Source organism: Meriones unguiculatus, chromosome 1 (assembly GCF_030254825.1).
Source record: "Meriones unguiculatus strain TT.TT164.6M chromosome 1, Bangor_MerUng_6.1, whole genome shotgun sequence".
Taxonomy (NCBI): domain Eukaryota; kingdom Metazoa; phylum Chordata; class Mammalia; order Rodentia; family Muridae; genus Meriones; species Meriones unguiculatus.
In genome coordinates, this window is record NC_083349.1 from 90,422,155 (window position 1) to 90,449,598 (window position 27,444).

At 41.3% G+C, this 27,444-nt stretch overlaps 1 protein-coding gene across 2 annotated transcripts in view; it reads left to right on the plus strand.

The window, feature by feature from the left end:
• The window catches only part of Fshr (follicle stimulating hormone receptor), a 188,216-nt gene extending 161,229 nt beyond the window's left edge, over positions 1-26,987 (plus strand). The window contains exons 5-10 of one of the 2 annotated variants that reach the window (XM_060370380.1): positions 4,587-4,658; positions 6,285-6,362; positions 10,446-10,514; positions 10,624-10,698; positions 20,676-20,861; positions 25,539-26,987. In XM_060370380.1, coding sequence (XP_060226363.1) covers positions 4,587-4,658; positions 6,285-6,362; positions 10,446-10,514; positions 10,624-10,698; positions 20,676-20,861; positions 25,539-26,769 — 1,711 coding nt within the window. In that variant the 3' untranslated portion in view covers positions 26,770-26,987. The remainder of the gene's footprint in view (positions 1-4,586; positions 4,659-6,284; positions 6,363-10,445; positions 10,515-10,623; positions 10,699-20,675; positions 20,862-25,538) is intronic. The other variant, XM_060370435.1, reaches the window with a different exon arrangement.
• The last annotated feature ends 457 nt before the right edge of the window (positions 26,988-27,444 follow it).

Here is a 27,444-nt window from a genome sequence, read left to right on the forward strand (position 1 = left end):
GACTAGGGAGGCTAGACTATAGGTAGGAACTCTGAACTCACTACAATCACAATCAGAAAGCCACAGAAAACAGAATCTACTTTACTGACACTATTGAATAAGACAAAATCTCTCCAAAAAAAATGGAGTTGGGAAGAAAAGAAGCCAAACAAATGGAGTATTCAAGAAAATGAAAAACAAACAAGTATGACATAACAGAAAGGGAAAGGAGAGACTGGCAAAGAGCACTGGATGATCCAGGAAGTTCTAAAAAAATGCAAACTTGAATACTCATTAGATCTGATACTTGGTGGGTTGGTGAATTTGGGACACATAGTAGTTTGGGGTGAAGATATGTAGGTTGAGTAATCAGGTTGGAACAAACTGGACCATATACAGGAGATAAGAAGCAACAAAAATGGTATTGCAGGTAATACTTTCTGAAAGTTTTGCTGAGAATGAAGGAAGAGAAACAGGACTGCAATTAAAGACAAGCTTGACGTCAGGAGAGAGAGCAACTATCTATGAATACGAATCTGTGCAGAATATAAAATTCTATGCAAGTTGGTATTTGTCTTAACCAAAGATCTCCAGAAATACTTGAGCAAGAGCTTACATGTGAGTGGTTAATGTATGCATACAAACTCAGAGAAAGGATATGGATGACAGAAAAAAAAGAAAGAAAGAAATAGGAAAGAGGGAACATGAAATCGAGAATGTACTATCATGGCCAGGTCTGGTAGTGAAGGCCTATAACTCAGACACTCAGAGAGCTAAGACAGAAGGATGGCAGTTTTAAGGCTTCTCTGGACTATGGCACAAATTCAAAGTCAGCCTGGGCAACTTAGAGAGACACTGCCTCAAAATAGAGAGTGAGAGACTGTTTAGGATATAACTAGGTTGTCAGACAGCTCTGTAGAATGCATGAGGCCCGAGGGTAAATATCAAGTGCTGTAAGTGGAGAAAGAGAGAAAGAAAGAAAGAGAGAGAGAGAGAGAGAGAGAGAGAGAGAGAGAGAGAGAAAGAAAGAAAGAAAGAAAGAAAGAAAGAAAGAAAGAAAGAAAGTATTGTTAATAAGAATGTATATATCAACCCACTATGTTCCAAAACTATATGTTATAGTATAACACCAGACTAATGGGGCTTAGTCAGGCTACAGTACTCTAAGATAAAATGTAAAATATATTTAGAATTGTTCACACATGAAACAAAAGAGGAAAATTTCACACTCACCAGGAACTGTCCACTTCAGGGTTAACACACAAGCACATCTTTTCATTTATTATATACTATTTCTTTTTTAATTTATTTATTTTTTTTATTGTCAAAGCCTCAGGATGGCTTAACAAGATTCTATACATGCTTACCTTTAAAGTGGCCTAGAAGTCCATGGCAGAAAATGAAAACCACTTAGTACAGCTGAAGCAAGCATCTGCCACATTAAATCTAACAGCAGCTTATTGCCATGGCAACACCTAGAGTAAAAGTTAGGCCAGGAGGAGGTACAATGGCAAGGAAGTGTTTGATAGAATGTCTGCCTTGCAGATCGCAATACACACAGTTCTGGCCTGGAGAGATAAACTGGCTTGTATCCAGGCCATGCCAAGAGTTCACAAGCAGGTGCTTGTGACTACTGGCCTGCAGACCGCCCTGCCTCTTTTTAAGACGAATTACCCCAAATAGCGGTGATACCTGACAGGCAAATTAGAGCTTTGATATATTCCTGATGACAGAAACAAGAAATATTTTAGAAACATCACACAATTAACCTGGTATTTTATGAGCACATGCAGCATTCCAAGCCTCCACACAGAGGAAGACTGTCAGAAAATATTAAATATGGTCGCTGCTCTGATGTCTTATTAGGAGAATGCTGAAGGAACATTGTGCAGAAAAGATCCATAAATAGAGAGGGCTAGATCTCATGAAATAAGACTGTGACAAGTTGAGGGTCTTTAACGTTACATCAATGCTCCTGAAAACACTGAGTAGAATCTCAAGGGTTATTGGGGAGCAATGGCAAGAGCGATTTTGGTAGAAACTTCCAATTTCAAATACTTACAGAAGCTGATGATGGGCCATGAGATGATTTTTACTTTTTACTTTCTTCTGTAAATGTCTTTCTAGATTCTTCATGAGTCACATAATAAATACATATATTACTTTGGGTTGAAAAGTATATATATATATATTTTTTAAATAACCACAGTATGCAGAACAACTGTCACTCTCACACAATGCTAGATGCATGCAAAACGGTACAGTCATTTTTATAAAAAAAATGCTAAACTGTTTTCTATTTAAACATATGCTTGCCATCTGACCCTGAAATCACACTCCAAGGCATTCACCCAAGAAAAAGAAAAGCCTATGTTCTCTCTCTGTGTATGTGTGTGTGTGTGTGTGTGTGTGTGCTTGTGTGTGTGTGTATATTTCTCTGTCTCTCTTCCTTCTCTCCTTTGTCTGATAAGCATCAACCACACTCAGATGTTTAAAGCACCTTTTATATGTGTGTGATAAACTATATAAACATTAATACATTTAACCAATGTTTTTTACACAAAAAAATACCCTGAAACCCCAACTGGGGAATAGATAAGCAAATTGTAAGGCATTCATATAAAAAATTCTAGTTAGCAACAACAACAACAACAAAGAACTATTGAAACAACAACATGAGAGGGTTTTTGGTTTTGTGCTGATTTTCACGTGTTATATTATTAAAAGAAAAGCCAGCCAGACTCAAAAGTGGTTTATTCTCTGATTCTATTTTGGAAATTGTGATCTTTTAGAAAAAGAAAAAGTATAGCTGCGGAAAACTGAGGACTTGTTATTAGGATCCAGAGATTGGGAAGGGGCAAAACGCAAAGTGAAAATACAGGGGACCGGGACAATGGCCTTGCATTGTTTGGGGTTGTCATGGTGGCTACATGCTTCTATGCATTTGTTTCCACTCACTGAGCTCTATGCTAAAATGTTAATTTATCTGTATAAATAATTAATTTTGAGACAGGGTCTCATTATGGAACCCTGGCTGGCCACAAATTACAATTCTCCACATCAACTTCCTAAGCATTGGGATTCTAGACCGGTGCCATCGAATCCAGCTGTTAATTTTAAAGGAAAATTAATGTCATAACAAATTCTCCAAGACAGTATGTGAAAAACCACATTAGTCCATAAAAAGCTGATGTCATCCTGATGTTGCTGGAAATATTAAAAGAAAAGCTTATCAAAATAAGTTTTATGCACAACGTTAGGAGCCAAGCAGGAACACAGCCTCAGAGAACCATTACAGCAAACCATAACCAGGATTTTTTGACTCTGAATATAGACACAGGGAACAAAACACCAAAATAGAGTCCAGAGCTTCAGTATTTCACAATGATGTGTATATTGATAAGGTCCTTCAGGATGCAAGTGACAAGGACCAACTGTGGCTTAGCTAAGCCAGACACAGAAGAAGGAAATGGAAATAAAGCTATACTGGAAAGGTTTTGAGTCCTAAAAAATAAAAATGAAAAAAAAAAAGGACAGTGTGCCTGAAGGTTTTTATATATCACTAGACAACTAGCACCACTTCCACCAAAACGTCATCCAGATTAATGAAGGTGCAGCTGGACACTCAGCATTTCGTTTTACTTACTTTTTGATCCAGAGAATCATCTGTGCTAGGATGGGAGACACCCATGCAAAACTCACAGGATATTCATTAATATTTAAGCTATTGGTCATTGGTAACATGGTACTAACTTTGACCATTAAGAAATATAAATCCCTTTCCCCAAAGCACACTCTTCCTTCAGAGGAATAATTTTGATATGTGTTCTGTAGATCTCCTAAATCAGGTTCTTGAAATTACAGAAACTGTACCAGTAGCAGTCACCAACACCATTACTCATCCTGGCACTGTCTAGCTTTCTCCTCCCCTGCTTCAAGCTTCCTGCCTCGAATGCCTTGAACTTACAGTATCCATCACATTAGCCATAAGTTGCCTTCATCTCAGACTCTCAGGCTTTGATTCCAAAGAAGATGAGCACTAGGAAGGATCCATATCTGCTGTCCAGAGTTGTAGGGATTTTTAAACTATCTCTCCACTCACGCATACTTATCTCCAACCAATAGCAACCTCTTTCTAATCGACCATTTTAAGTTACTTGTATTTCCTGAAGTCAATTAAGTGTGGACTCTCACACTGTAACCCCAACAGGACTTCTACAAAAGGGGAAATGCTAGTTCTCCCTCAAGTATGCCAGGGCCTGGAAAAGGGGGTAACTAGGGAAATTTTGTTATCTCATGTAAGTTACTTTTGACTATTGCTAACTTATCAACATTCAAAAATAAAACAGTATAGGAATAATAGAATAGCGCCACCTTGTAGAAAGAATTGTAAATTTCTTTGCTCCAAGGAATTAATCACTGACTAGATCCTGGTTAGATTCTTAAAACATAAACCAGGTAACAAAAGCATAATCTATTTTGTGAGTGGTCTGATGGGTTTCTTCTGACAGTTCATAGTTGGTATTTTGAATTTGGAAAGTTCAGGTTCTGACAAATGTTTATATTACAGCTGCATCTCTCCTCACTTTTACTTTGTGTCTCTCTAGGTTAATATCCAACACAGGCATTAAGCACTTGCCAGCCGTTCACAAGATCCAGTCCCTTCAAAAGGTTCTACTGTAAGTTTTTATTGCTAGGATATCAATCACCCTTCCATCTTCATAACAAAGGCCTGAGATGATAGACTGACAAAGAGCAAACAATTATCGTAGTTCACACTTTCCCCCATTTCGTACTATGATTGGTTAATTCCTGGCTTTGGGCTTATTGTGGCCTTCTGGGTCCCTAATAGCTGTCATATTGTATATTCTCCAAATACATGACTCTGGATGAGTAGGAAGAGGAAGACAAACAGCAAAGAGGACTGGCAAAGTTCTGTCTGAATGAAGTCAGCAGGCCACAGCAAGTAATAGTAACAAGTAAACTGAGAACCAAATCACAGTTTTCTTTACACTGAGGTTTAATTATTGACCCCCTGGAACTCCCCATATTCCTCCATCATTTCCCATTATTTTTAGAATAATGAATACTGTAAGTTCAGAGCATCTGAGAGAGGAAGAGAAGGAAGGAGGGAAGAAGGGAAGGAAAGGGGAGGAGAAAGGAAAGGGGAGGGGAGGGGAGGGGAGGGGAGGGGAGGGGAGGGGAGGGGAGGGGAGGGGAGGGGAGGGGAGGGAAGGGAAGGGAAGGGAAGGGAAGGGAAGGGAAGGGAAGGGAAGGGAAGGGAAGGGAAGGGAAGGGAAGGGAAGGGAAGGGAAGGGAAGGGAAGGGAAGGGAAGGGAAGGGAAGGGAAGGGAAAAAGAACTTTACTTCTACATGTGAGCCTGTAAGAATCTGGACAAACCCCAAAAGAGGGTGGGTATAAGGAGCTGAGGACTCTAAACTTCTTGAATTGTTTCTAGCTATTAGCACTTCTGCTGTCATAGGTTCACCAGATGAGGTAGGTCAATCTGATGAAAGGATAAGTGAAACAAACAGGGAAAAAAATATTATCTCTATCTTTTAATGTGAAAAGAAAAAAATCAATAATATATATATTGTGGCTCAAGAAAAATGATAGAAAAACATATAAGAAAAAGGATAACTTGGATATAAGTAAGTGGTTTATAAGCATGATGGTGACAGTTTGACCTCACTTTCTAAACCCCAAGCACGTACCACCATGCTTAGAGTTCCAGCACTAAGGAGGTAGAGGAAGGATACCTGAGATTTGCTGGTGAGCTCTCCTAACCTGCTAGTCTAGTTCTTGGCCAATGGCAAATGCTGTCTCAAAAAAAAAGGTTGGTGGTACCTGAAGAATGATCTGAGACTGTCCTCTGACCCATACATGTACCAAGAATGTATTAGAAGAATGAGAAAGGGAGAGAAGACACAGATAAAATGAATAAAGAGGTCAGTATGTAGGTAACAGGTCAGTTTCTGTGTCTATCTTACTGAGCAGAGACCAGCTGTGGAAACAAGGCTAACAAGGAACTACATTGACAAGATCCTCAAGATCGGGACATCCTCTAAGGAATCCTCCAAAGAGAAAAGGTTCTACAGGGATGCAATTTCATATTTGAGAACTAACACACTACAGACAAACAGGCCTATTTTTTGACCAAAGTTTGAGCTGTTATCCTCTGAACAAAAATTCTATCAAAGTGTTATTCCAGCTGCAAATCACATGGTGCCAGCAAACTGGGTGTGGGACAGTGACACAGGTGGAGCCCACACAAACATCTCATTTGTCTGTGCTTTCTTCTTAGAGACATTCAAGATAACATAAACATCCACATCATTGCCAGGAATTCCTTCATGGGACTGAGTTTTGAAAGCGTGATTCTGTAAGTTAAGGGGAAAAGACCAGTGACCTAATACTTGACTCTTCACTTACTGTTCTCTGTCTTGCTTATAATGGGCTAAGCCTTTGTTTGTGTTTGTCTACGGTTGGCATTTCACCATTTAAATCATTCTATGGTTTCTGTTTTCCTCTTATTTTTACATCTCAGAATTGCAACATGGAGTCACGTTAATAATTCATGATTCTATAGTGTGATTCAAGTATTTAAAATTGTTCTTTGAATGATGGTCTCCCGTGATGCAGCATCTGCTCCAAAGGACAGAATAGCTTGTATGTCAATAAAGATGATTATTGCCTGGCAAGCCTTCTGTTGCTGAAAGAGAATGATGGGGAAGGAGGTGGACTCATGAGATAAAGCTTCTCCCTTCTAATCACAGGAAGTAGCTCCCATCAAGCCCATGCTGAGTACAGGATGATGGTCTCCTGTGCTTACAATAATCACACTTGCTAATGAGTTTGAGTTAATCTGTCTGAATTCTGGGGAAGTTTTTCAATGCACCCAGGGTCATTAATGAATGACTTTCTAATCCTCTATTAGTAGCCAGCGTGGCAGTCCACCCAAGAGAACTAGCAGGCCAGGTTAGCTGGTCAGCAAATCTCAAGTGTCCTACCTCTCCCTCCTTAGTGCTGGAACTATAAACATGGCTTTTAAAAAGTAGCAGCTTGGGAGTCACGCTCAAGCCCTTGTGCTTATAAATCAATTACTTATATCCGAGTTATCCCTCAGGTCTTTTTTCAAGAAACGAGGTATTATGAACTGCCCAAACTGGGATCCATGAAACTTAGATGCTAGGAGTGACAGCTGGGGAATCTCTGATTGTTAGTTTTACTTGTAAGAAAAGAATTCTATCTTCCTGTTTTACAAATTGTTATGAGTTCGTTTCATGGTGTGATTTCTCATGCTTTTGTTTTTAAATGAACTTTACTCTGTACATTTTGCCTAGAGCAGAAAATGCCATCCAGATCCTGTCTGTTCTTCACCATTTTGTTTATGGGCACTGTGTGATTCCTTCACCACACACTTTTCAAGAGAGGATACTTTGCTCTTGCGAGTCAACATTTTTCAGACATGTCTGTGAAAGATAAATTCATACTTGTGAAGACAACATCTGTTTTCTTACCTTGTCTGCTCTTTAATCCATAGATGATAGAGTCAGAGGATTTTTACTTACTGCAGCTGAAAATCTCCAGTTGTTCTTAGTCTGAGTACTTTTAATACAGGGATGTTTTCACCTAAAAGAGCCATCCAATGCACTCAGGGGAAATGGAACAAAATGGTGCTGAACATTGAAAAGCTCTTTACCTCACTGAATCTTCAAAACTTCTGAAGTCCATTCTAAAGACAAATGTAAACATTTATTTGTTCTAAACATCCTAAGATTATCAGGTCCTTGGTATTGACTCAAAAAATGAGCAATAAAAACCCATTTCATAAGACCTCTGTGCCATTTCTCACCCACCACTGGCACAGAAAGCAGAAGGTCTGCTGGGGAAAGTACTTGGTGATGGTCTTCCAGAAAGATGGCCTAATTTAGGAGATGAGAGAGTAGGTTGTATTTGAGACCACTGTTTCCAGCAGGTTCTGGCCTCAGGAGAGTATTGTATTATTCATGTCTTCTCTCTTCCTTAGTTGCCTCCCACCTAGTTTGCCCATCCTTCATGAGTTTTAATGAGCAAGGCACTCATCAACTTTACTCATCAAGAGAAGTCTCTGTTGAGTGAGCATGTCATTTGACTATTTGTCATTTAGTAATAGTCAAGTGAGCATGTCATTTGACTCAGTGAACAAAACAAGACCTAGGAAATCCTGAGGGAGTTTTCTTCAGAAGGAAATCACACAGATGGTAGTTATCCCCATCATCATCACAAACACCATCATTATTGGTGGGTTTTAAATCAGGCTTCCCTGTCTTAAGCCATTCCCTGACTTAAGAGACTGGGAATCAGGGCTAGTGATATAGGTTTATAGTCCTGGTTTCATAGAGGGCTAGGACAGGAAAACTACATATATATGCTCAAGGCTGGTCTGAACTGCAGGATCGGTTCAGACCTATCATGAGCAACTTGACTCAAAATTTAAATGTGTGCATATTTAAATATAAATATTTGTATGTAGCACACACTCGTGTAATATATATGTGGCTGGGATATAACCCAGAGGTACAAAGCATATCCAGCATGATCAAGGTCTTGAGTTTACCACAAAAGAGCCAGAGAAAGAGACTAGGAGTGTACTTTATTGCTGATGATATTTCAGTGTTAGTAGCCTAGGAGTCCAACAGTCTAATATGAAGCCAAGGGAAAGGGGTTTTGATTTTGTGTGATGATACACCATTGACATAAAAAAATCTTCTCCTGTATGATATAATCTGCTAATTAATAAAAGTATAAAGACAAGGGGCTATTTTTAATATAATAATTATTGTAGTCTTTTTTTTCACTATATCAATGTCATTTTACAAGATAATTTTATGCAGGAAAGATTAATTATATAGCCTATAGACAAGTAGGTAGAGCCTATACAGGTCTACAGAGTCCTGGGCAAAGATTCAGAATCAGCCAAGTAAAATGCATAGGCCAAGTCTAACTTGTAAATAACATTGGCTTCTACAATTGTCATATATTATAAAAGAAAAACCTATTTTACTTAACTACTATATTTTGTATTTGTTCAATAAAATTTGTAACATCATTTTACAAGAACTTATATAACCCTAATCTTGCCTCTTGGTTCATAAAGTAGAGAAAATGTGTTGACACTTGTAATTGATTTCAAACCTCCATGGATAAGCATCCCAAGGGTTAGAGACTGCTGCCCCAGTGATGGTCATACTGCTGGACTGATGTGTCTATAGTCTAAATGGTTCTGGGAGGGACCTTTCAGCATAGTGGTGGTAGAGGGCAGGGGTTGGGGAGCAAGATGGGTGCACATTCTCTTTGAGGAACCACATTTTGGTAGCTGATATTTGAAAGGGTTTACTTTTTTCCTCTCTTGGTTTTTAGCTCACTGGCTTTCTTGAAGAGGGGAGAAAAAGACACATGGTTGTTTGCCTGTCGTTTTTTTAAAACATCTTCTAGCTGCTCATCACAGCCTAAGAACTATCTGGAGTCCTGAAGTAGCTGTTCTGGGTCCAATCTCAGGTCAGGGCTGTTAGTAAACCCACCAAGCCTGGCAGGGAGAAGCCCTGAGCAAACGCGAGCAGTGGTCCGAGGGTCTGAGAGGGCTCTCCTGACTGTGGGGAGCTGTTTTTGTTTGAAAGTCCACTCAGGAGGAGAACAGGGCAGAGCTGATGGCCCAAGGTGGCCTGTGGCACCCCTGTCCAAGCAAACCTTATTCTCAGCCATGAGTACAATGAGCACAACTAGGAACACCAGCCCCACCTCCCCCAGAGCTCAGAACTGGCCACTCACACAAGTCCATCCTGCCACAGCCCACAGTCGCTGTAATTGATTTTTCTTCCTTTCTGCCTTAACCCAGAGCCACCTCCACAGACCTCCAATAACCAGGGCCCCATGGGTCACTGGAGATGTTCAGGTTGTCTGACAACTTAATTAGATCACTTTCTGATGACAGCCCAGCCTACTGCTGTAGGTGAGCATGGGTGAAGAGCATAAAGCCTTAGAGAAAGGTGACACAAATTGTTCTTTCTCTGTCTTAGAAATGTTTGTTCAATAATTATAATTTATATCCTTCAAGACAGAGGAGATCTTTAATCTTCCTACAGAATCTCTCTGAACGTGGGTAAAGTATACAGAGATCTTATAGGTACAGGATCTATAGAGAGTGCTCCTTAAAAAAAAACTATAATTTCATTGGTTCATTCTTCTCCACGAAGCTCAGTTATTCCTGTGAATAGATAATACACAGACACAATACAAATTTTAAAAGGTTACATGGCAATACACCAGCCTCAGTCTCCCTTCCTTTCCATTCCTGGGCTTAAGGGTTGTGTCTTATTTATGCCGCTAACTACGCTATCTGGCCTTGCCCCAGTGCTTCCAATTATAAACCTCCTGTATTGTCTGAATCTGACATTATTAAGTTTTTAATGGGCTTTTATTTCAGATGGCTGAATAAGAATGGGATTCAAGAAATACACAACTGTGCATTCAATGGAACCCAGCTAGATGAACTGTAAGTAGCCCTGACTGCTCTCCCAGGCCATTTAGAGGGAAATGGCTCTTATAACAGGGATATTTATGTGGTTTTCTTTTTCTTATTCTTTCTCCAACTCCATCCCCAGGAATCTAAGTGATAACAATAATTTGGAAGAATTGCCTAATGATGTTTTCCAGGGAGCCTCTGGGCCAGTCATTTTGTGAGTATCTTCATCTGTTTCCATGTAGAAGAGCTCAACTTATATAAGTTAGAAGTCAACTTTCACCACCAGTTTTCTCCACCTATCCCTTTCCAAGAGAGAGGAGGCAAACAAGGTCAGTTTTGGTTGATGATACCTGCAAGATTTTTGGAAACAATTTAAAGTTGATCTACAGCAGGACTTTCAATAAAGTGGTAAAAATAATGACATGTAAAGATCATGTGCTGAGTGCCAGTGTTCTAAGGGGTTAAAACATGCAAACCCTTATAAAACCCTCTTGCCATTTTGAAGAAGGAAAAACTGAATTTCTTGGAGGAGGTAACCAACTCACTCAAAAGTAATACAAGTCTTATAGAAGGGATTTCAGACGAAATGGCGTAACTCATGATTAAATCAGGTGCTCTGCTATATGTCTCTTCCTTGGCGGATATAGCTTGGCTCTCCTTCCTTACCCTCAGTACCCAGGGTACATACACATTCATTTGATGCAGTGAGATGCACAGGCATCTGACCTTGCTCCCTGTGTCGCTTCCCCCATCAGCACTGCCCATTCCTTTCTTTAAAAGTGCCTTTGCCCACTTCTCTTCGTATCCATGCCCCCTTTCATTGGCGATCCTCTGAGTCTTCCTCCTCTCTAAGTCTCTGTAAAACGCTCAGCCATCAGTGACTTTGCCTGTGATGCCCATTGCTTTTGTGGGAGCGGAGTGGAGGAGGACTCTGTATCACAACTACTAAAGGTCTTTCTTAATGTGTTTTTCTAGACTTTATCAAGAGCCACTGAATTAAAGAATGATCTTCAGAAATAACATGTTAAAGGCAGAAAATAGGGGCAGGAGTCTGGGGAATAAATAAATATACCTATGCCACACCCAAGGTTTTTTACCCCTGTCTCAATTTTATGTAGACATTCGGTAGTCACATTCCAATCCTCTTGTTTGCCAGTCACCATAGGCTTCCATGCATACTCATTTACCTCCCACCCTACCATCACCTCGCATCACTTTCACCTTCACAATTGTTTGTGTTCTCTTTTGTGATAGAATCTTTATTTTTCCAAAATCATGTTCTGTGTGGCAGAACAGTAACTCCACAAATGTCCATTATTGCTGACAAGGGGAATGCTGTAATTTTGAAATAGGCTCTACCTTTTGGAAAAAGGGAAATATGTGTTAAGATAGATTTATCATCCTGACTAAACTCGACCATTAATCCAAAGTGCCTGGGTTTAGACGGGCAACATGAGCCAGCAAGAAGCACTGCCTTATTAAAGCAGAGACCTTTGTTAAAACTTGATCCTTTCCCTCTCTAAGCCTCAGCTTCCTCATTTAAGAAGCAGGAAAAAACAGTGGTATCTATTTACTACTGTCTGAGGCTTGAAGGCATATGCCCATAGATATGTCTATATGCATATGTAGACATATGCATGGATATGCATGGATATCCATACGCATGGATGTACAACTCTCATTTGTGACATTTGTGTAGTACAGAAAATCAAAAGAAGTTCTTCATCCCATGGACATTTTATGAAAGGGGAATTAGGTTATCATTCTATAGCTTACTATATCAGATTATGATGTTTGAAGTACAATGTAATACACAGAGGATAGCGCCAGGAATATAGTCCGTGTGTTCAAGTGTCTGGAGTATTTAGAACCCATAATACTCAATGTTTTCTGTTTTCTGAGAGTTCTTGGAAAACAAGCAGACTCTCTGACAAAGAACTTCTGATGCTCTGTGGATGGGTGGAGGTTTGTCCATTTCACTTTGCCAAAAATCCTGAGTACTTCGGATGATCTCTCTGTTCTTGGAAGAACGTGTCACTGGTAGGATATGCTTTCAATATGCAACCTGTTGGAGCTATAGAGCCATAACCTATTGTATGCTCCTGAAAATGTTGCACTGGTTATGGCCCACAGATGGCTCATTACCCAGCTGAGATATCCAGAGCCAGAGGAGGAAAGTGATCCACTGAGGGTCATACTATCGCCATAAATAACACAGTTTGAGAAATAAACTAGTGCTGATACTTCACATTCCCATGTGTTTCCACCATAAATTCATCAACTAAAGCATCTGAAAATTAGTCATCAGACCCCCAACAACTGATGGCAGACTAAAGGAGAAGGGGAAATAATTATGAACATCAGCCTCTAATCCTAAGAGCACAGGTCAGTGACACAGAAACACGGCATGGGTCATCACCTGCTGAGCTTGCAGAAGCAGGCAAAGGCACCAGTAGTGTATCTCCTCAGAATGCTAATGGAGACCACAAAATAGCTCGCATCCGTGCCTGATATGAATGTAGGCAGAAAGGGTGATAGCATCAGCAAAAGCAATTCTGTAGGGCCCTTACTTTACAGGACTGTGTTGTCATTCCCTCTACTGCTGGAACATATATGCACAGAATTAGGGGAACAAAGTTTGTAGAAAATCCAATGGAATTAAGAAACACTTAGATTGACTCAAAAATGGTATTGAAATCTGGTGCTACACTATAATCCCAGAACTCTGAAGGGAGACACAGGAGGATTTTCCATGAGATGTAGTTGTCCTGAGTTGCTTACATAGTAAGTCTAAGGCTAGCCTGAGCTAAATAATGAGGTCTTGTCTCAAAAAGCACCACCAAATTATATTAGGCAAAAATAATATGCCATATCCCATACCTTTTCATGTCAACGGATGAGGACATATGTGCAAGAACCTGGCTGAAATCCCAGCATGCAACCGCTGAGTTCCTTCTGTCCCTTCAAGGACAAGTTATCACAGTAACTTCTAGCCTCCCTTTCAGGGGCTTTTGTGTTATCCCAAATGTCCTTCATGCCTCTCTGCCTGATAACTGAGATGCAGGCAGATGACAGCCGATCTCATTTCCTATTTTTGCAATGTTGTGCAACAACTCAATTAAACCTGCCCAGTGGGCTGCTTGCTTCGATGACCAGCCTCCTCCAGGGCTTTAAACAAGTGAGTAGAGACGGTTGTGCGCAGACAACCACTACACAGCAGCTGCTACTCAAGCCACTGCTTTAGCCATGTCTTGGGTCAGATTGCCAACTGCCACCCCCAAGAAAAAAGTGCTACAGGTTTCTGAATCCAGGAGGTTCACTACAAAGTGTTTTCTGGGTCTGTCAGGAATACTTGGTGGGAGCCCAGTCTGGATGAGTGATAACTGAATGGCAAAGCACTTATAACAGATCAGGGAATCCCACAGGGAGGCCTAGAATTAAGATGGGTCCCTAAAGATATATTGAAATATGGCAAGGAAGCATGGCTCTTCACAAGCATCACTGGGTGCAGTTGACCCTGGAAAAGAGCCAAATCATGTAAGTCAGCCTAGGGAGAGCTTGGAGCGGAACACAGCTATGAGCCGTCTCAGTAATGAGTGCTTTTTGACTGGGCTGCAGCAAGGCTTCTAAATATGACTGTGCACCACAATCATCTTTTTAAACCACAAATGCTAATTCTAACACTAAGAATGCTTGATTCGTTGACTCTGGGCATAGGTTAGTTAGGAGAGTGTTTGCCTACCAGGTACAAAGCCCCAGGTTTGATCCCCAGCACCCCATGAAACTATACACTTATAATTGCTGAACTCTAGACATAGAGGCAAGATGTAGACAAGAGGATCAGAAGTTCAAGTTCATTGGCTGGATAGCAAGTTGGAGGCCAACCTGAGCCACATGAGACCCTGTCTCAAAAGTGGGAAAGGGATGATTCAGAATCTCCAAGCCAGGGCTTAAGAAGTAGTATCTCTAACAATGTCCTTCAGTGGTGCTAATTCTGGTAGACCCGGAAGCACTCTGAACACTATGCTCCAGAGAACTGAAAAGCCTTGTTCAGTCTTCACAGTATATACCCAGAATGTCTTCCTCTCCCATAGCCTCTTCCTTTGTCTCCTGCAGGTAAGTACAAAACCTTCTAAGGGATTTGGGAGCGCTTACCCAAACTAATGACTGCTTTTTCCTGAAGGTGAAATTTCTAGCTACCTGAAGAATAGTGAGCCTCTGAACACACAAGTTTAAGTTGTTTGATTGCAAAAAGGGAAAGGATGTGGGAAGCCGACAAGCTCCATCTCGTTTCACAGGAGCGGCATCAATTCCCCTCATGAGTCTTGACCTTGAACATTTGAACATCAGCAGCCATCTAAGTTTTCACCTGATATTTTGAACTCACTGGAGCTGGGTTTTTTTTTTTTTTTTAAGCAATCAAGCAATTGCTGTTTCTTTGGGAAACAGTTTCCTGTGGGGAAAATTTAATGTATTGCCTTTGCAGGCTGGAGCCAGTACAATCATATTCTGATGGTTTATCAAATTGATTTGGCTATAGCTCAGATTCATTTGATAGTTCAGATTCAAACACTGAGTTATTTGTATAAGAATGATTCTCTTCCATTACCAGTGTACCCACAGTCCTATAGATAGTAAATTGCCTTTTTATCCCGCCTGGGATCATGAAAGAGAGGTCTTCTAGCCATCTGTCAATGTAAAATACACCAGAAATGTGCTCTCACTTATGGAAATGATTGACCTGTAATAACATCTTTGCTGGGAAAAATAGAAATTGTTCAAATCAAATTTGTGGCAGTGACTATAACAGACTTTATTAAAGGGGCAGGGAGCACTATTTAACTCCTGCCTTTCCTGCCTTTGTGTCATTACCCACTGCTCTCTTCTTTGCCACTCTGTAACTCAATACCAAGAATCCTAACAATGCTGAAACAATTTAGGATTACTAAATCTCCGGGGACTCTGCCATCAGCCTGTGGAGTCTCTGTTGGCACTTCTAAGAGTCTGAAGTTTCAAAACTGTTTCATTGCCAAAATACAGTATGGATTGAAGCATTAACCAAAATTATATTTTAAAAGGAAAATGATAGCCATTTCACCCAACCAGGCTAGAAGACAAGGTTTAGACAAATCAGCCCACAACTCCTGCTACCCTGTCCAGCTACCAAGAACAAGGGAGAATTGAACGTTCTCAGGTACTGGCTGAAGAGTCAATAGCAGATTTGCCACTGTGTGTCTAGCACTGAGCTAGGTGGCAGGAACAGAAGGGCCTGAAACAAACCAAAGCATTGCCCACCCGGAAGCATCTGGCAGAAGGCTCAGTGCTACCTGCTAGTGCAATAACCATGCTGGGAATTTTCAACAGAGGCTGTTGGTGGCAGAACAGATGGATAACTGTAAAACCATGACTTTGGTTTGAGTTTGGATTTTTGAAACATGCCTTACCCTGTAGCCTAGGCTGGCCTGGAACTCACCTCATACCTCAGGCTATCCTTGACCCTACAGCAGTCCTCCTGATTCACCCACTCCAGCATTGAGGGTACAGTTGTGGGCCACCACACTGGACTGCTTGAAGACTTGTGACCGATGAAGTGACAGTATGGGAAGACAGTGTATCAACCCAGGCCTAAATTTGTTATAGCCACTACATGTCCTTACTGTCTTCAATCTCTTTTCTTTCCAGTTCATTTGATATAAAATATGTTGAAAACCTACTATGTGCAAGTCTCCAAGTACTCAAGACTAGAAAACTACAGATTTTAATGAGTCATTTTTTTATCTTTTATAAATTCTAAGTCTCTGGTTTTCAGAGCCCAGAATTCTCATCCCATTCCATGGTTCCCTGTATTTCTCATAACATGATTCCTTAAATAGCCTTCACTGGGTTTTCTTTTGTATTCTGGGCTATCTTGAAATACTAACCAAATGTCACTAACCACATAGTGATTGCACTAATCACAATTCTTCAGAGACATATAACCTATAACAAACAGGCACATACAGATACATGAGATGAAATTCACTAGGGACTTAGTTCATGTGACTGTGATAACTGAGAAACCCACTGTAGGCCATCTACAGCAGGGAGAATCAGGGCATCTGATAGTATAGCATAGTCCAAATTCAAATCCTCAGCCCAATAACAGAGAGCTCAAAGACTTTCTGGTGCAAGGCCAAAGGATGGTGAATCTGGACTTGTACTATTTGAGGAGTGGGGAAAGAAAGGTGTGTTAGAGGGGAATTTTCTTTCAAATGTATGATGCACACTCACATCCGTCAAAGACAAATCTTCCCTACACTCTACTGATTTAAGTACAGTCTTCTGGACTATCTCCGTAGATGCTCAGAAATACCAGCTCTGGGTATCCTTTAATCCCCCTATTAACAACTAAAATCAACCAGTTCAGTCACAACCACCGATTTTCATGAGGATGTGAATAACTGATGTCTATTTTATTATACTCCACAGGTATTTGCCACGTAAGAGTGAAGAGCATTTTTATAAGGGAATTATAAAATCAAACATCATATTTCTAAGTTCCCTGGGAAAATCATAGCCAGGCAATAAGTGTGTGTGTGTGTGTGTGTGTGTGTGTGTGTGTGTGTGTGTGTGTGTTTAATAGAACAGGGCAAAAACAGGAATGTCAGTGTAGCTATATCTCAGAAAATATTAAACAAGACTTTTTTAAGTCTTGTGCAGGGTGATAAGTATGGATCTATTTGCATTTTTCTACATGTAGACATACAGTTAGACCAGCACCATTTATTGAATATGCTGTCTTTTTTCCATTGTATGGTTTTGTCATCTTTGTCAAAAATCAGGTGTCCATAGGGGCGTGGGTTTCTTTCTGGGTCTTCTATTTTATTCCATTGATCCACCAGTCTGTTTCTATGCCAGTACTATGCAGCAGGGTAAAGGCTCTTCAGTGGACAATAGCTTGTGTGCCAGCTTTGCAACTACAGGAACCCTGGATTTGAGAAGTTAATAATTCAAAGATGAACACTAGAAAACATACTTTGGGCTAGGGTGCTGGTACAAGCCTTTAATCCCAGAACTTGGGAGGCAGAAGCAAACAGACCTGTGAATTCAAGGCCAGATTGGTCTACAAAGTTCTGGAACAGCCAAGGGCTACAACACAGAGAAACCCTGTCTTGAAAAACAGAAAAAGAATGAGTGTGAGAGAGAATAAAATATACATCAGAACACCGGAATTTGTTCCCTATAACAATAATAGTTATAAAGACGTATTAATAGTTAGATTCTGTATATAGTGTCAAGAAATGTTTATAAGTTTGAATATAGGATCTGAAAGACAGGAGTCAAGAATGCCACCTAAATTTGTTCATGAGAAATTGGAACATCCAACCTGCTTCAGGTGTAACAGATTTTTTTTAAATCAAGAGCTTAATTTTTAGTATCTAAAGCTTGACCTCATGATTAGGTGCACATCCAAGCAGTGATTGTGGTGAGGTGGCTGAACTCAGAGTGTGGATTTCAGAGAAGTAACCAGAATAAAAATACTATTTTATCCACAAGGTTTGGCAGGTTCATACACAATAAGAGAAGACAGAAAAGAACACTATAGGTACTCAGTTTGTGGGGGTCCTAACAGGTGATTATCAGAAGGAACTAGAAAATAGGAGAGAAGTTTCAGAGTTTAGAGGCAGATATTAGTAGCTATGGAGAAAATCATGAGGAAAACAACTCTAAATTTATATGGACCTAAAAATAACCAAGAATGTATAAAGCAAGAATTTTAAAGAAAAATATTTAAATTTAAAATCACAACTGGAGACTGGAGTGCACTTCTCTCAGTAATAATAGAATCAGTGTTGGGGGAATCAGTAAGTATAGAGGATTTGAACTGTAATGAGCAAATTTAATTTAATTGTCAAGAGGGAAAGTATAATCTAGTTAAGTACTACCTAAAGGTAATTACTAGTTTTGAAAATGTCAGTCTACCTGACTATCAAATATGAGATCAACAGCCTGGAGATCTTCAGCAGTAGATAGAGTCAGAAGCTGCCTAAGGGAGAAAGCAGAGGAAGGAGATACCTTCTTGCCATCCCACAAGCCTCTCACTGGCATGGCTAACAAGGCATGTGTGATAAATAGACCTGACAGGGGTCAGCCCTCCTGCAATGCAGAGCAAAGCACAGATAAGAACCTAGCACAGATGCAACATAAGCCAGCAGAGGACAGGTATACCATACTCACTGAGTTGCCTTTTTGTCATGGGAACTTGTTGAATTGAACTCACAATCTGATTGTCATTCTAAAATTTTTACTCAAATTACGGTGTGAAGACTACGTTGAAAAGAGTAGATGGTCATGGGGAAAATAGCTATGGGTCCCTTTTATCTGTCCATGCAGAGACTATGGCAACACTCACTAAAGTAACAAAAACAAATTAAATGCAGCTGAGATGATAGACTGATACCAAAGTGCAGAAGAAGAGAGAATAAAAAATAACACCCAGGTTTCTATCTTGAATAACAGAGGAACAATATAGGAGAAACACACTGAAGAGGAGAATAAAAGGTTTACAAGGAAAGCAAGTCCAGGTTTGATACTCTTGCATGTCATCAGAAGTATGGGGCCCCTGATTCATAGGGCACTGGAGTGCTTTTGCTGGAGAGTTAAAATGCCATATGCATTTGGAAGCCATAGCCACATGTCTGATAGTGTGAAACCATGGGAGCAGGTGTACATTTGGATAAATAACCAGATAGTTATGAAGTCAAGATGGTGAGAACTCAGAGATAGCCTTGATAAGTACTTTCTGTGAGAACTAAGAGGCAGAATGGTGTCATGTGGAACTGTTGACCTCATATACAGACAAGCAATATAAGTTTGACTGGGAAAGAGAGGTGACAGCAGTCAAGAAAGTTTCACTGGACAATGGAAAACCATGATAAAATTTTGAGCAAGAGAATGACATGGGGGTTAGAGAGAGAGGGTTTGAGAATGTTATTTCCCCGGGCTGTGAGAACATATGGGGCAGCAATGATCTATTCACACTTGGAGTTCCGTTGCTTTGACTGCCTATTGCTCTGACCTACAGAGAAAGTCAACAGTAGATTCTTCCTCGAGTCTATCCAAGGGTGCCCTAGGGGTACTGAAAGGAACCATCAGGCCATCATTGCTACCACCCCCATCAGGAACACCCACTCGCAAACAAGCCATGGTCTCTCCAGAGCCAAGATGGTGCCTTCCAAATCTCCTTGCTCTTACCTGCTGACCTTGGCTTTCAAGGCTGCAGTTTCCAGTGTTGATACCAGCAGCATACCCCCATCACTGGTGTGGCAGCCAGGAAGGCCGGGACTCTGAGGCTTCTCTTCTAGGGATAGGAACAAGGTTAAATGGTCTCCTGTGCCAGCTCCTACCAGACCTCTGCTGGCTCCTGAGGCAGAGACACTCTCACAAAGCTGCCTCTGTGTGAGCGTGCACACATGCATGCTTTTGTGTGATGTTTACTGCTAATAACTGCCAGGCAGTAAATGCTGTCTGTATATTCCTTCACTGTGGGTAGACATGATTTCTGTCCTCTCACTTTGTAGCTGAGGAAATTGGAACACAGGAGACACATACTTTGATTAAGGTCACAGACCTAATCGTCCCAGGGGCAGGCTAGATATGCAGAGAAGTCTTTCATGACAACCAAGCTCCTACCCCCAAACTACCTGCCACCTGGACTTCAGGCTGAGGTCACCCTACTGCCTGCCAGACTCCTCTTCCCTGCATGCCATGTTCCCTTCTTATCATGTTCTGTGACGGAGGCCACAGATTCCACCACAGTTCACCAGAGATATTTTTATAGCTAGCCTCCTGGTGCTACAAAAATGGTCTCAATCTCAGTCAGGCACAAATCAACTGCAGAAGAGAGACAGCTGAGTCTACTCCTCACCAGCAGATTAAGCCTAAACCAGCCAGAATGCAGGTCTCTCTAGTTATAGAGGCAGCCTGTTAGCTGACTCCTCCCACCAGGCCCAGGGCCCCTCCTATGCAGGACAAATGTCAAACCTGAATATTGACCTAGCCCATGTGCACTGCCAAGCTGGAGGCTTTTTTCTCAGTCATGTAAGAAATTCATCTTACTAGAATGTCTGCTACTTTGTCTGTTCACTAGAAGCAGAAAACTTTCAACAGAATGATCATGGTATACTTACTTTTTACCTTTTCTCCTTTTAGAGACATCTCAAGGACAAAGGTCCATTCCCTGCCAAGTCACGGCTTAGAAAATATGAAGATGTTAAGGGCCAGATCAACTTACAGCTTGAAAAGGCTTCCTAGTCTGGAAAAGTTTGTCACCCTTGTGGAGGCCAGCCTCACCTACCCCAGCCACTGTTGTGCATTTGCAAACTGGAGGCGGCAAATGTGAGTCTTCTGTGGCCAGCCCTGAAGTGTGGTTTGAACCTTCCCACAGTGTAGAACTGCTACAAATTGGTGACATGAAGAAAATCCACACATATGGGGAGTGGTCATGACTGAAGGCCTGATGCATGTCCCGGATCAAAGAGTCAGTGTTGTGCAGAGTGAGAGTAGGGCAGGTTCATGAGGCCTTAAAAAGATGACTCCAGAGAAAAGAAGGGTGTGTCACATGATGGAGCATCTATCAAATATTAAATAAGAAAACATGGAAAACTTGCAGCATTCTCCCTGACTTATACTGATAATCAACTTTCCCCCTTTCCTTTGTATCAATGGGAGTTTGTCTACCAAGTGTCAAATCTATACCTCATAAATGTCCCATCTTACTAATAGCAAAGTCAGCTTGGGAGGAGTGAAGAAAAAATGCCTACTGGAATGTTACATCTGTAAAATATCCTAAGCCCCTCGGATACACTGCCAGACTTTAGTAACTCACAGAGAAGACAAGAGCAGTGGCCTTTACAGGAGCACAGACTTAAACAGGAAAACAGAGCCAAGTCCCCCAGTAACTCTCTTATTGCAGTGATCATGGGTAGGATCTGGAAAGGGGAGAGACAGAGCATACATTAAAACTTAAGAAGTGTTCTCAAACCTCTCCTCTTCCGCTCACCAATGACAGCCAGCCATACAGTCCCACTCCACTAAATGAAGCTTCTCCCATGTTCGTAAGCAGTAGCCCTGCACCCAGCACTCAGCACCAAGGCAGCTCCCTTGTCATGTAATTTTACTGTTGAATGCACTCTCATTGATTAGCGAGCATTTAACATACACTGAGCTTCAGTAACCAATTCACTTGCTCAAATCAAAACAAAGGCAAGAAAAAGACAGTCCACACCCTACAAAGATTCCAAAGTAACAGAAAGGCTGCTCTTCGATTTAGTGTGCACCACTGGGAAAGTATGCAGGTTTAGGCACATCGCGTAGAGAGGCTCCACAGCTGGAGGATTTCTTTTCAACAACTAGAGCTTGTAAGGGTCTAAGCCTGAGCAAATGGCTTGCCTTGTTTATATTCCAGACAAGAATTCTTCTAGCCAAAGACCTTGAGGTAGAGCAGCCTCAGGAGAAATCTCAGAGGAAGTTAAAATCACCATAAGAGTGGCTGCGCGTATGCTCTGTGGCCCTATGCCAGTGAGCCACAGGAATGACTATCTTACTTTCCTGCTAAAAGACCTCTGACCTTGCTACATGCTGGTTACATGAACACAGCCTTAGGGTTCTTTTTTTCAACCAGAAATCTCAGGTTTCCCATGCTTTCCCATAAAGCTTTCTCTGGTCCTTCCAGGCCACTTAGTCTTCATACAAGCTGGGTCCCTGCTATAGCATTCATCAAGGTCTATAGGGGTATACCAAAGAAGGGCCCACATGTCTTCACAAAATGGCTGTGCTGCTTAGAATATTTATTCCAAAAATAGTGTCATTTCATTGAGTACCATATGAACGGAGGTTTGGCAAAAAGATTTGTCTTCTAAGCTGTTTGGTGAAATTCTTTTGGTCCTTGATGAGAAATAATACCTACAATATAAATACCAGCCTGATGATGCCATGAGATTTGAGTTAATGGTCCTCCTGGACCCCTGTTGAAAGGCTGAGTCAACTATGTCCCTTAACTGTCAGCTATTTTCTGCACTGAGCTTGCTTTCTTTTATTTCTTTTCTGTTCTTTGAGTTTTCTTGTATTTAGGTCATTCCCTTACAACTGTATTTTAAACTGATGTACCATGGCACATGCTTTCAGGGACCCACACAGGCCTAGACCCCAACAGGAACTCAGTGACCACCATCAGCTGGTCTTCTGGAAGCTGACAGAGCATGGCACTCCCTGCCACACACTGTAACATCTTTATGCTACCATAAAGAGCTGAATCGTTATATTAGAGGCATCATTCCCTTATAAGAAAGGCAGAAAGTAAGGCTCTGAGTTACTAAATACTTTGATCAACATTGAGCAAATGGAGCTTCAAAGCCTCAGCTTGGCCTGTTCCAGCTCTGGATCTGGGGTACTTTGCTACTACTTCCTTAGCATCTGTTCACCAATGGCTGGAGTCCTTGAGTGCCACTTTTAAACTGTCACTATGCTAACTCGCCATCCCTTATTCTATTTAGGATTTGCCAAAATACTGTAAGGCAACATTCATTTCCCCCAGCTTTCTTTCAGCTGTTATCTCAAGGAACATAAGTACCTTGTGTCAGTGGGTGACTTCTGTTTCAGGAAAATGAGACCTCACTGTTAAGCAGGTTGGTAATAGCACCAGTGATAAGAGTCTTCTCAAAAGACTGATAACACAAGGGTGAGAAGACTCTCTGCATGAGTGCAGTCAGCTCCCATGTCATGGGCCGGACAGCAGTCCGGGAGCTCTGGAGAACTTACTTTTTGCTCTAGAGTTGAGCTGCAGCTAGCTCAGAGATGGGATTTGAACCAAGCACCACAGAGTGGGCCTCACTGACTAAATTGGGCCTCACTGACTAAATTCACTGATTTCCTGGATTTCGGTTCCAGGCACTTTCAGTTATGAGTGTTAAGTGTCCTTGGTAGTGTCACTACGACAGATTTGAGAAGTTTTACCAGTTTCTAAAATAAAACATGATGTTCTGGGAAGAAAACTATATAGAATCCCTAAGGTCAAGATAAAATGATTTCTTCCCATTCAGTTCATTTCCCAGGGGTGAAAATAAGGGAGAGCAGTGTTCTTCATGGTGCCCTTCTCACTGGGGTGACAGTTTACGACACTGGACACACGCACACACTCTCCTCCTTTAGAATCAAATGAAGGCTGCTCCTCCCACAGCCATCTGCCTCTGTTTCTGGGGGCTTCCAAGGGACATTAATGCTCTTTCTCACTTCCCTGCTGTCTGAGATTGTGTTAAATTTGAGGAAATGCTGTCATTTAACATTGCTGTGAACTTTCTCTTTGATCAGGAAGGGAAGGAAGAGTAAAGATATATGTTTGATTTCTTTATCCATCAGAAATTCTCCCCATGTGAAAAAGTCACACTAGTTAAACCTTCACATTACAACAGGAGTTGTAATGTCCACACGCAGGCTCTTAGCAGAATATGTATGCATATACTCATAGGCTGAATATTTATTATCTGGGTTTCATTCAGTTCTTTTGGTAAATGCCTTTATCCTGTTGACAAGGTCTCTTATACAGTTGGGCTTAAAGGGGGCAGGGGGAAAGACAGGCAAGTGCCCTGAGAAGAGTCAGTGGCTCCCAGGGCATCTTACAATCTGGGAACTAGGCCCCTTTAAAACTTGCATTTGTGTACTTGAACAAACTTTGGGTATATACCTAGCAGTGGTATAGCTGGGTCTGGAGGAAGCACTATTCCTATTTGTCTTAGAAAGCGCCAGATATCTTTCCAGAGTGGTTGTACCAGTTTACATTCCCACCAGCAGTGGAGAAGGGTTCCCCTTTCTCCACATCCTCTCCAGCATGTGTTATCACTTGAGTTTTTCATCTTGGCCATTCTGATGGGTGTAAGGTGATATCTCAGGGTCGTTTTGATTTGCATTTCCCTGATGGCTAATGAGGATGAGCATTTCTTTAAGTGTTTTTCTGCATTCTGGCTCTTTGGTCTCCCCACCCCCGAAGGGAGGAGCAGTCCTGTTAGGCCACAGAGGAGGGCTTTGCAGCCAGTCCTGAAGATACCTGATAAAACAGGATCAGATGAATGGGGAGGAGGTCCCCCCTATCAGTGGACTTGGAAAGGGGCACGATGGAGATGAGGGAGGGAGGGAGAGACTGGGAGGGAATGAGGGATCGGGACATGGCTGGGATACAGAGTTAATAAAATGTAACTGATAAAAAATAAATAAATAAATAAATAAATAAATAAATAAATAAAAAGAATTTCAAATCTATAATTAAAATTTCTTCAGAAAATTAAAAAAAAAAAAAAAAAAACTTGCATTTGCTCTGCTGGCCGCCCACTAGGGAACTATTTCATGTGAGAGAACTAGGTTTATTTCAAAGGGCAAACAAATGCCTGAGACCTGTTGTCACCTCCAGGAAATAAGATGATAAAGCCCAAGATCCTGGTAGCATTTCAGGAAAATTAGCTGGCCATTCACTAGCCTGAGAACCAAAGAACCAAAGGATGAGGCTGCCTGAGAATTCGCTACAGGCGCTGATACTCTGGTTTGTGCAGATAAAACTAGCAAAAAAGTTCTCATTCGTGTCAGAGAACATAATCTTTCAATGATTAGACTAGAGAAATAGGGGTATATCCTCCCAGGTAGCCTACAAGATATCTGAATGGAGACACAGGAAGAAAAGGAGTGGAGATAATATCAAGTCAATAAATTATTTGCACTTAACAGCAAGGGTTAGCTAGTCCCAGGCGCCTTCCTCCCCACATTCAGGTTGTGGCCAGATGGTTTCCTCCGTGGGCCATCCTACTCTAGGAATACACACACACACACACACACACACACACACACACTTTTCTGTTCATTTACAGTAAGCAGCATTAGCCCATGAGTCAACTTCAAGGACAGATAAGATGTTGAAAATCAAAGTAATCTCAGAAAGAAACCCTGCTATTTATACTCTGTACAAAGATGGAAATATGTTTGCCATTGTGTACCCAGGATGTTGATTCTATTTTTTTTTTATTTTTCTAGCTCTGAACTTCATCCAATTTGCAACAGATCTATTTTAAGACAAGATATTGATGATATGACTCAGACTGGAAATCAGAGAATCTCTCTGCTAGATGATGAATCCATTTATGAAAAGGGATCTGACATGATGTATAATGAATTTGACTATGACTTATGTAATGAAGTTGTTGATGTGACCTGCTCCCCAGAGCCAGATGCATTCAATCCATGTGAAGATATCATGGGATACAACATTCTCAGAGTCTTAATATGGTTCATCAGCATCCTGGCCATCACTGGGAACACCACAGTGCTGGTAATCCTGATCACAAGCCAATATAAACTCACTGTACCCCGGTTCCTTATGTGTAACCTCGCCTTCGCTGATCTCTGCATTGGAATCTACTTGCTACTTATAGCATCAGTTGATATCCATACAAAGAGCCAGTACCACAATTATGCCATTGACTGGCAAACAGGAGTGGGTTGTGATGCTGCTGGCTTTTTCACTGTTTTTGCCAGTGAACTATCAGTCTACACACTGACAGCCATCACACTGGAAAGATGGCATACCATCACTCATGCCATGCAGCTGGAATGCAAGGTGCAGCTCCGCCATGCTGCCAGCATCATGGTGTTGGGCTGGATCTTTGCCTTTGCAGCTGCTCTCTTCCCCATCTTCGGCATCAGTAGCTACATGAAAGTGAGTATCTGCCTGCCCATGGATATTGACAGCCCTTTCTCACAGCTGTATGTGATGGCCCTCCTTGTACTTAATGTCCTGGCCTTTGTGGTCATATGTTGTTGCTACACTCACATCTACCTCACAGTGAGGAATCCTAATATTGTGTCCTCCTCAAGTGACACCAAAATTGCCAAGCGCATGGCCACACTCATCTTCACTGACTTTCTGTGCATGGCCCCAATTTCTTTCTTTGCCATTTCTGCCTCACTCAAGGTGCCTCTCATCACTGTGTCCAAGGCTAAGATCCTCCTGGTTCTATTCTACCCCATCAATTCTTGTGCCAATCCTTTCCTCTATGCCATCTTCACCAAGAACTTCCGCAGGGATTTTTTCGTCCTGATGAGCAAGTTTGGCTGTTATGAAATGCAAGCTCAGATTTATAGGACAGAAACCTCATCTACCGCCCACAACTTCCATGCAAGGAAGGGACACTGCTCCTCAGCTCCCAAAGCCACCAATGATTCCAGTTACATGCTTGTCCCTCTAAGTCAATCAGCCCAGCACTAAAATGCAATATGAAGATGAAGCCTTACCTTGAATGACAGTTATGACTTCCTTCTGCAGAACAGGCCATGGACCAGCTGACAGTGTTTCTACACATTTCCTCTAATTTAATCTTTCTGGGTATGTGCTTAGCAAATTGGTCAGGAACTATTAATCTCTCATGTGACTTGTTTAAGAAATGAATTATTGGTAACAGCAATTAAAATAATGCAACACTGCTGCATGTTTGTTTTATGCTTCTGTTTGGATTACTCAACTGATTCTGTAAAAATTATATTCAATAGGTTGGGCAGGGTTTTTATTTTTCTTGGAGTTTTACAAAGGAGGAAAACAAGACCTAAAGAGCTCAGTGACTTCTTTGAAATTGTTTGATGTATTTAAGGCAGAGCCAGAATGAAGTATTCCATCTCTTCAAGAATTTCCAAGAGAAATGCTGCACCATTCATGAAAATATTTATTCAGTGCTCACGACAGCTTTGTAATGGGTCAGTGTGTACACACTCAACTACGTTTTCAGGAATCCCCTGCCTTGTGTGTTTTCAGTGAAGGTGGGCCATCTGGAGATTTCTTAGGAAAACATGACGTCAAAAAAAAAAAAAGCAACAGCTGCGCTGTGATTAACACTGAAGTTGATTCAGCTGAAGGCTGCCAAGGCCACATGGTGGGCGATCACTCTAC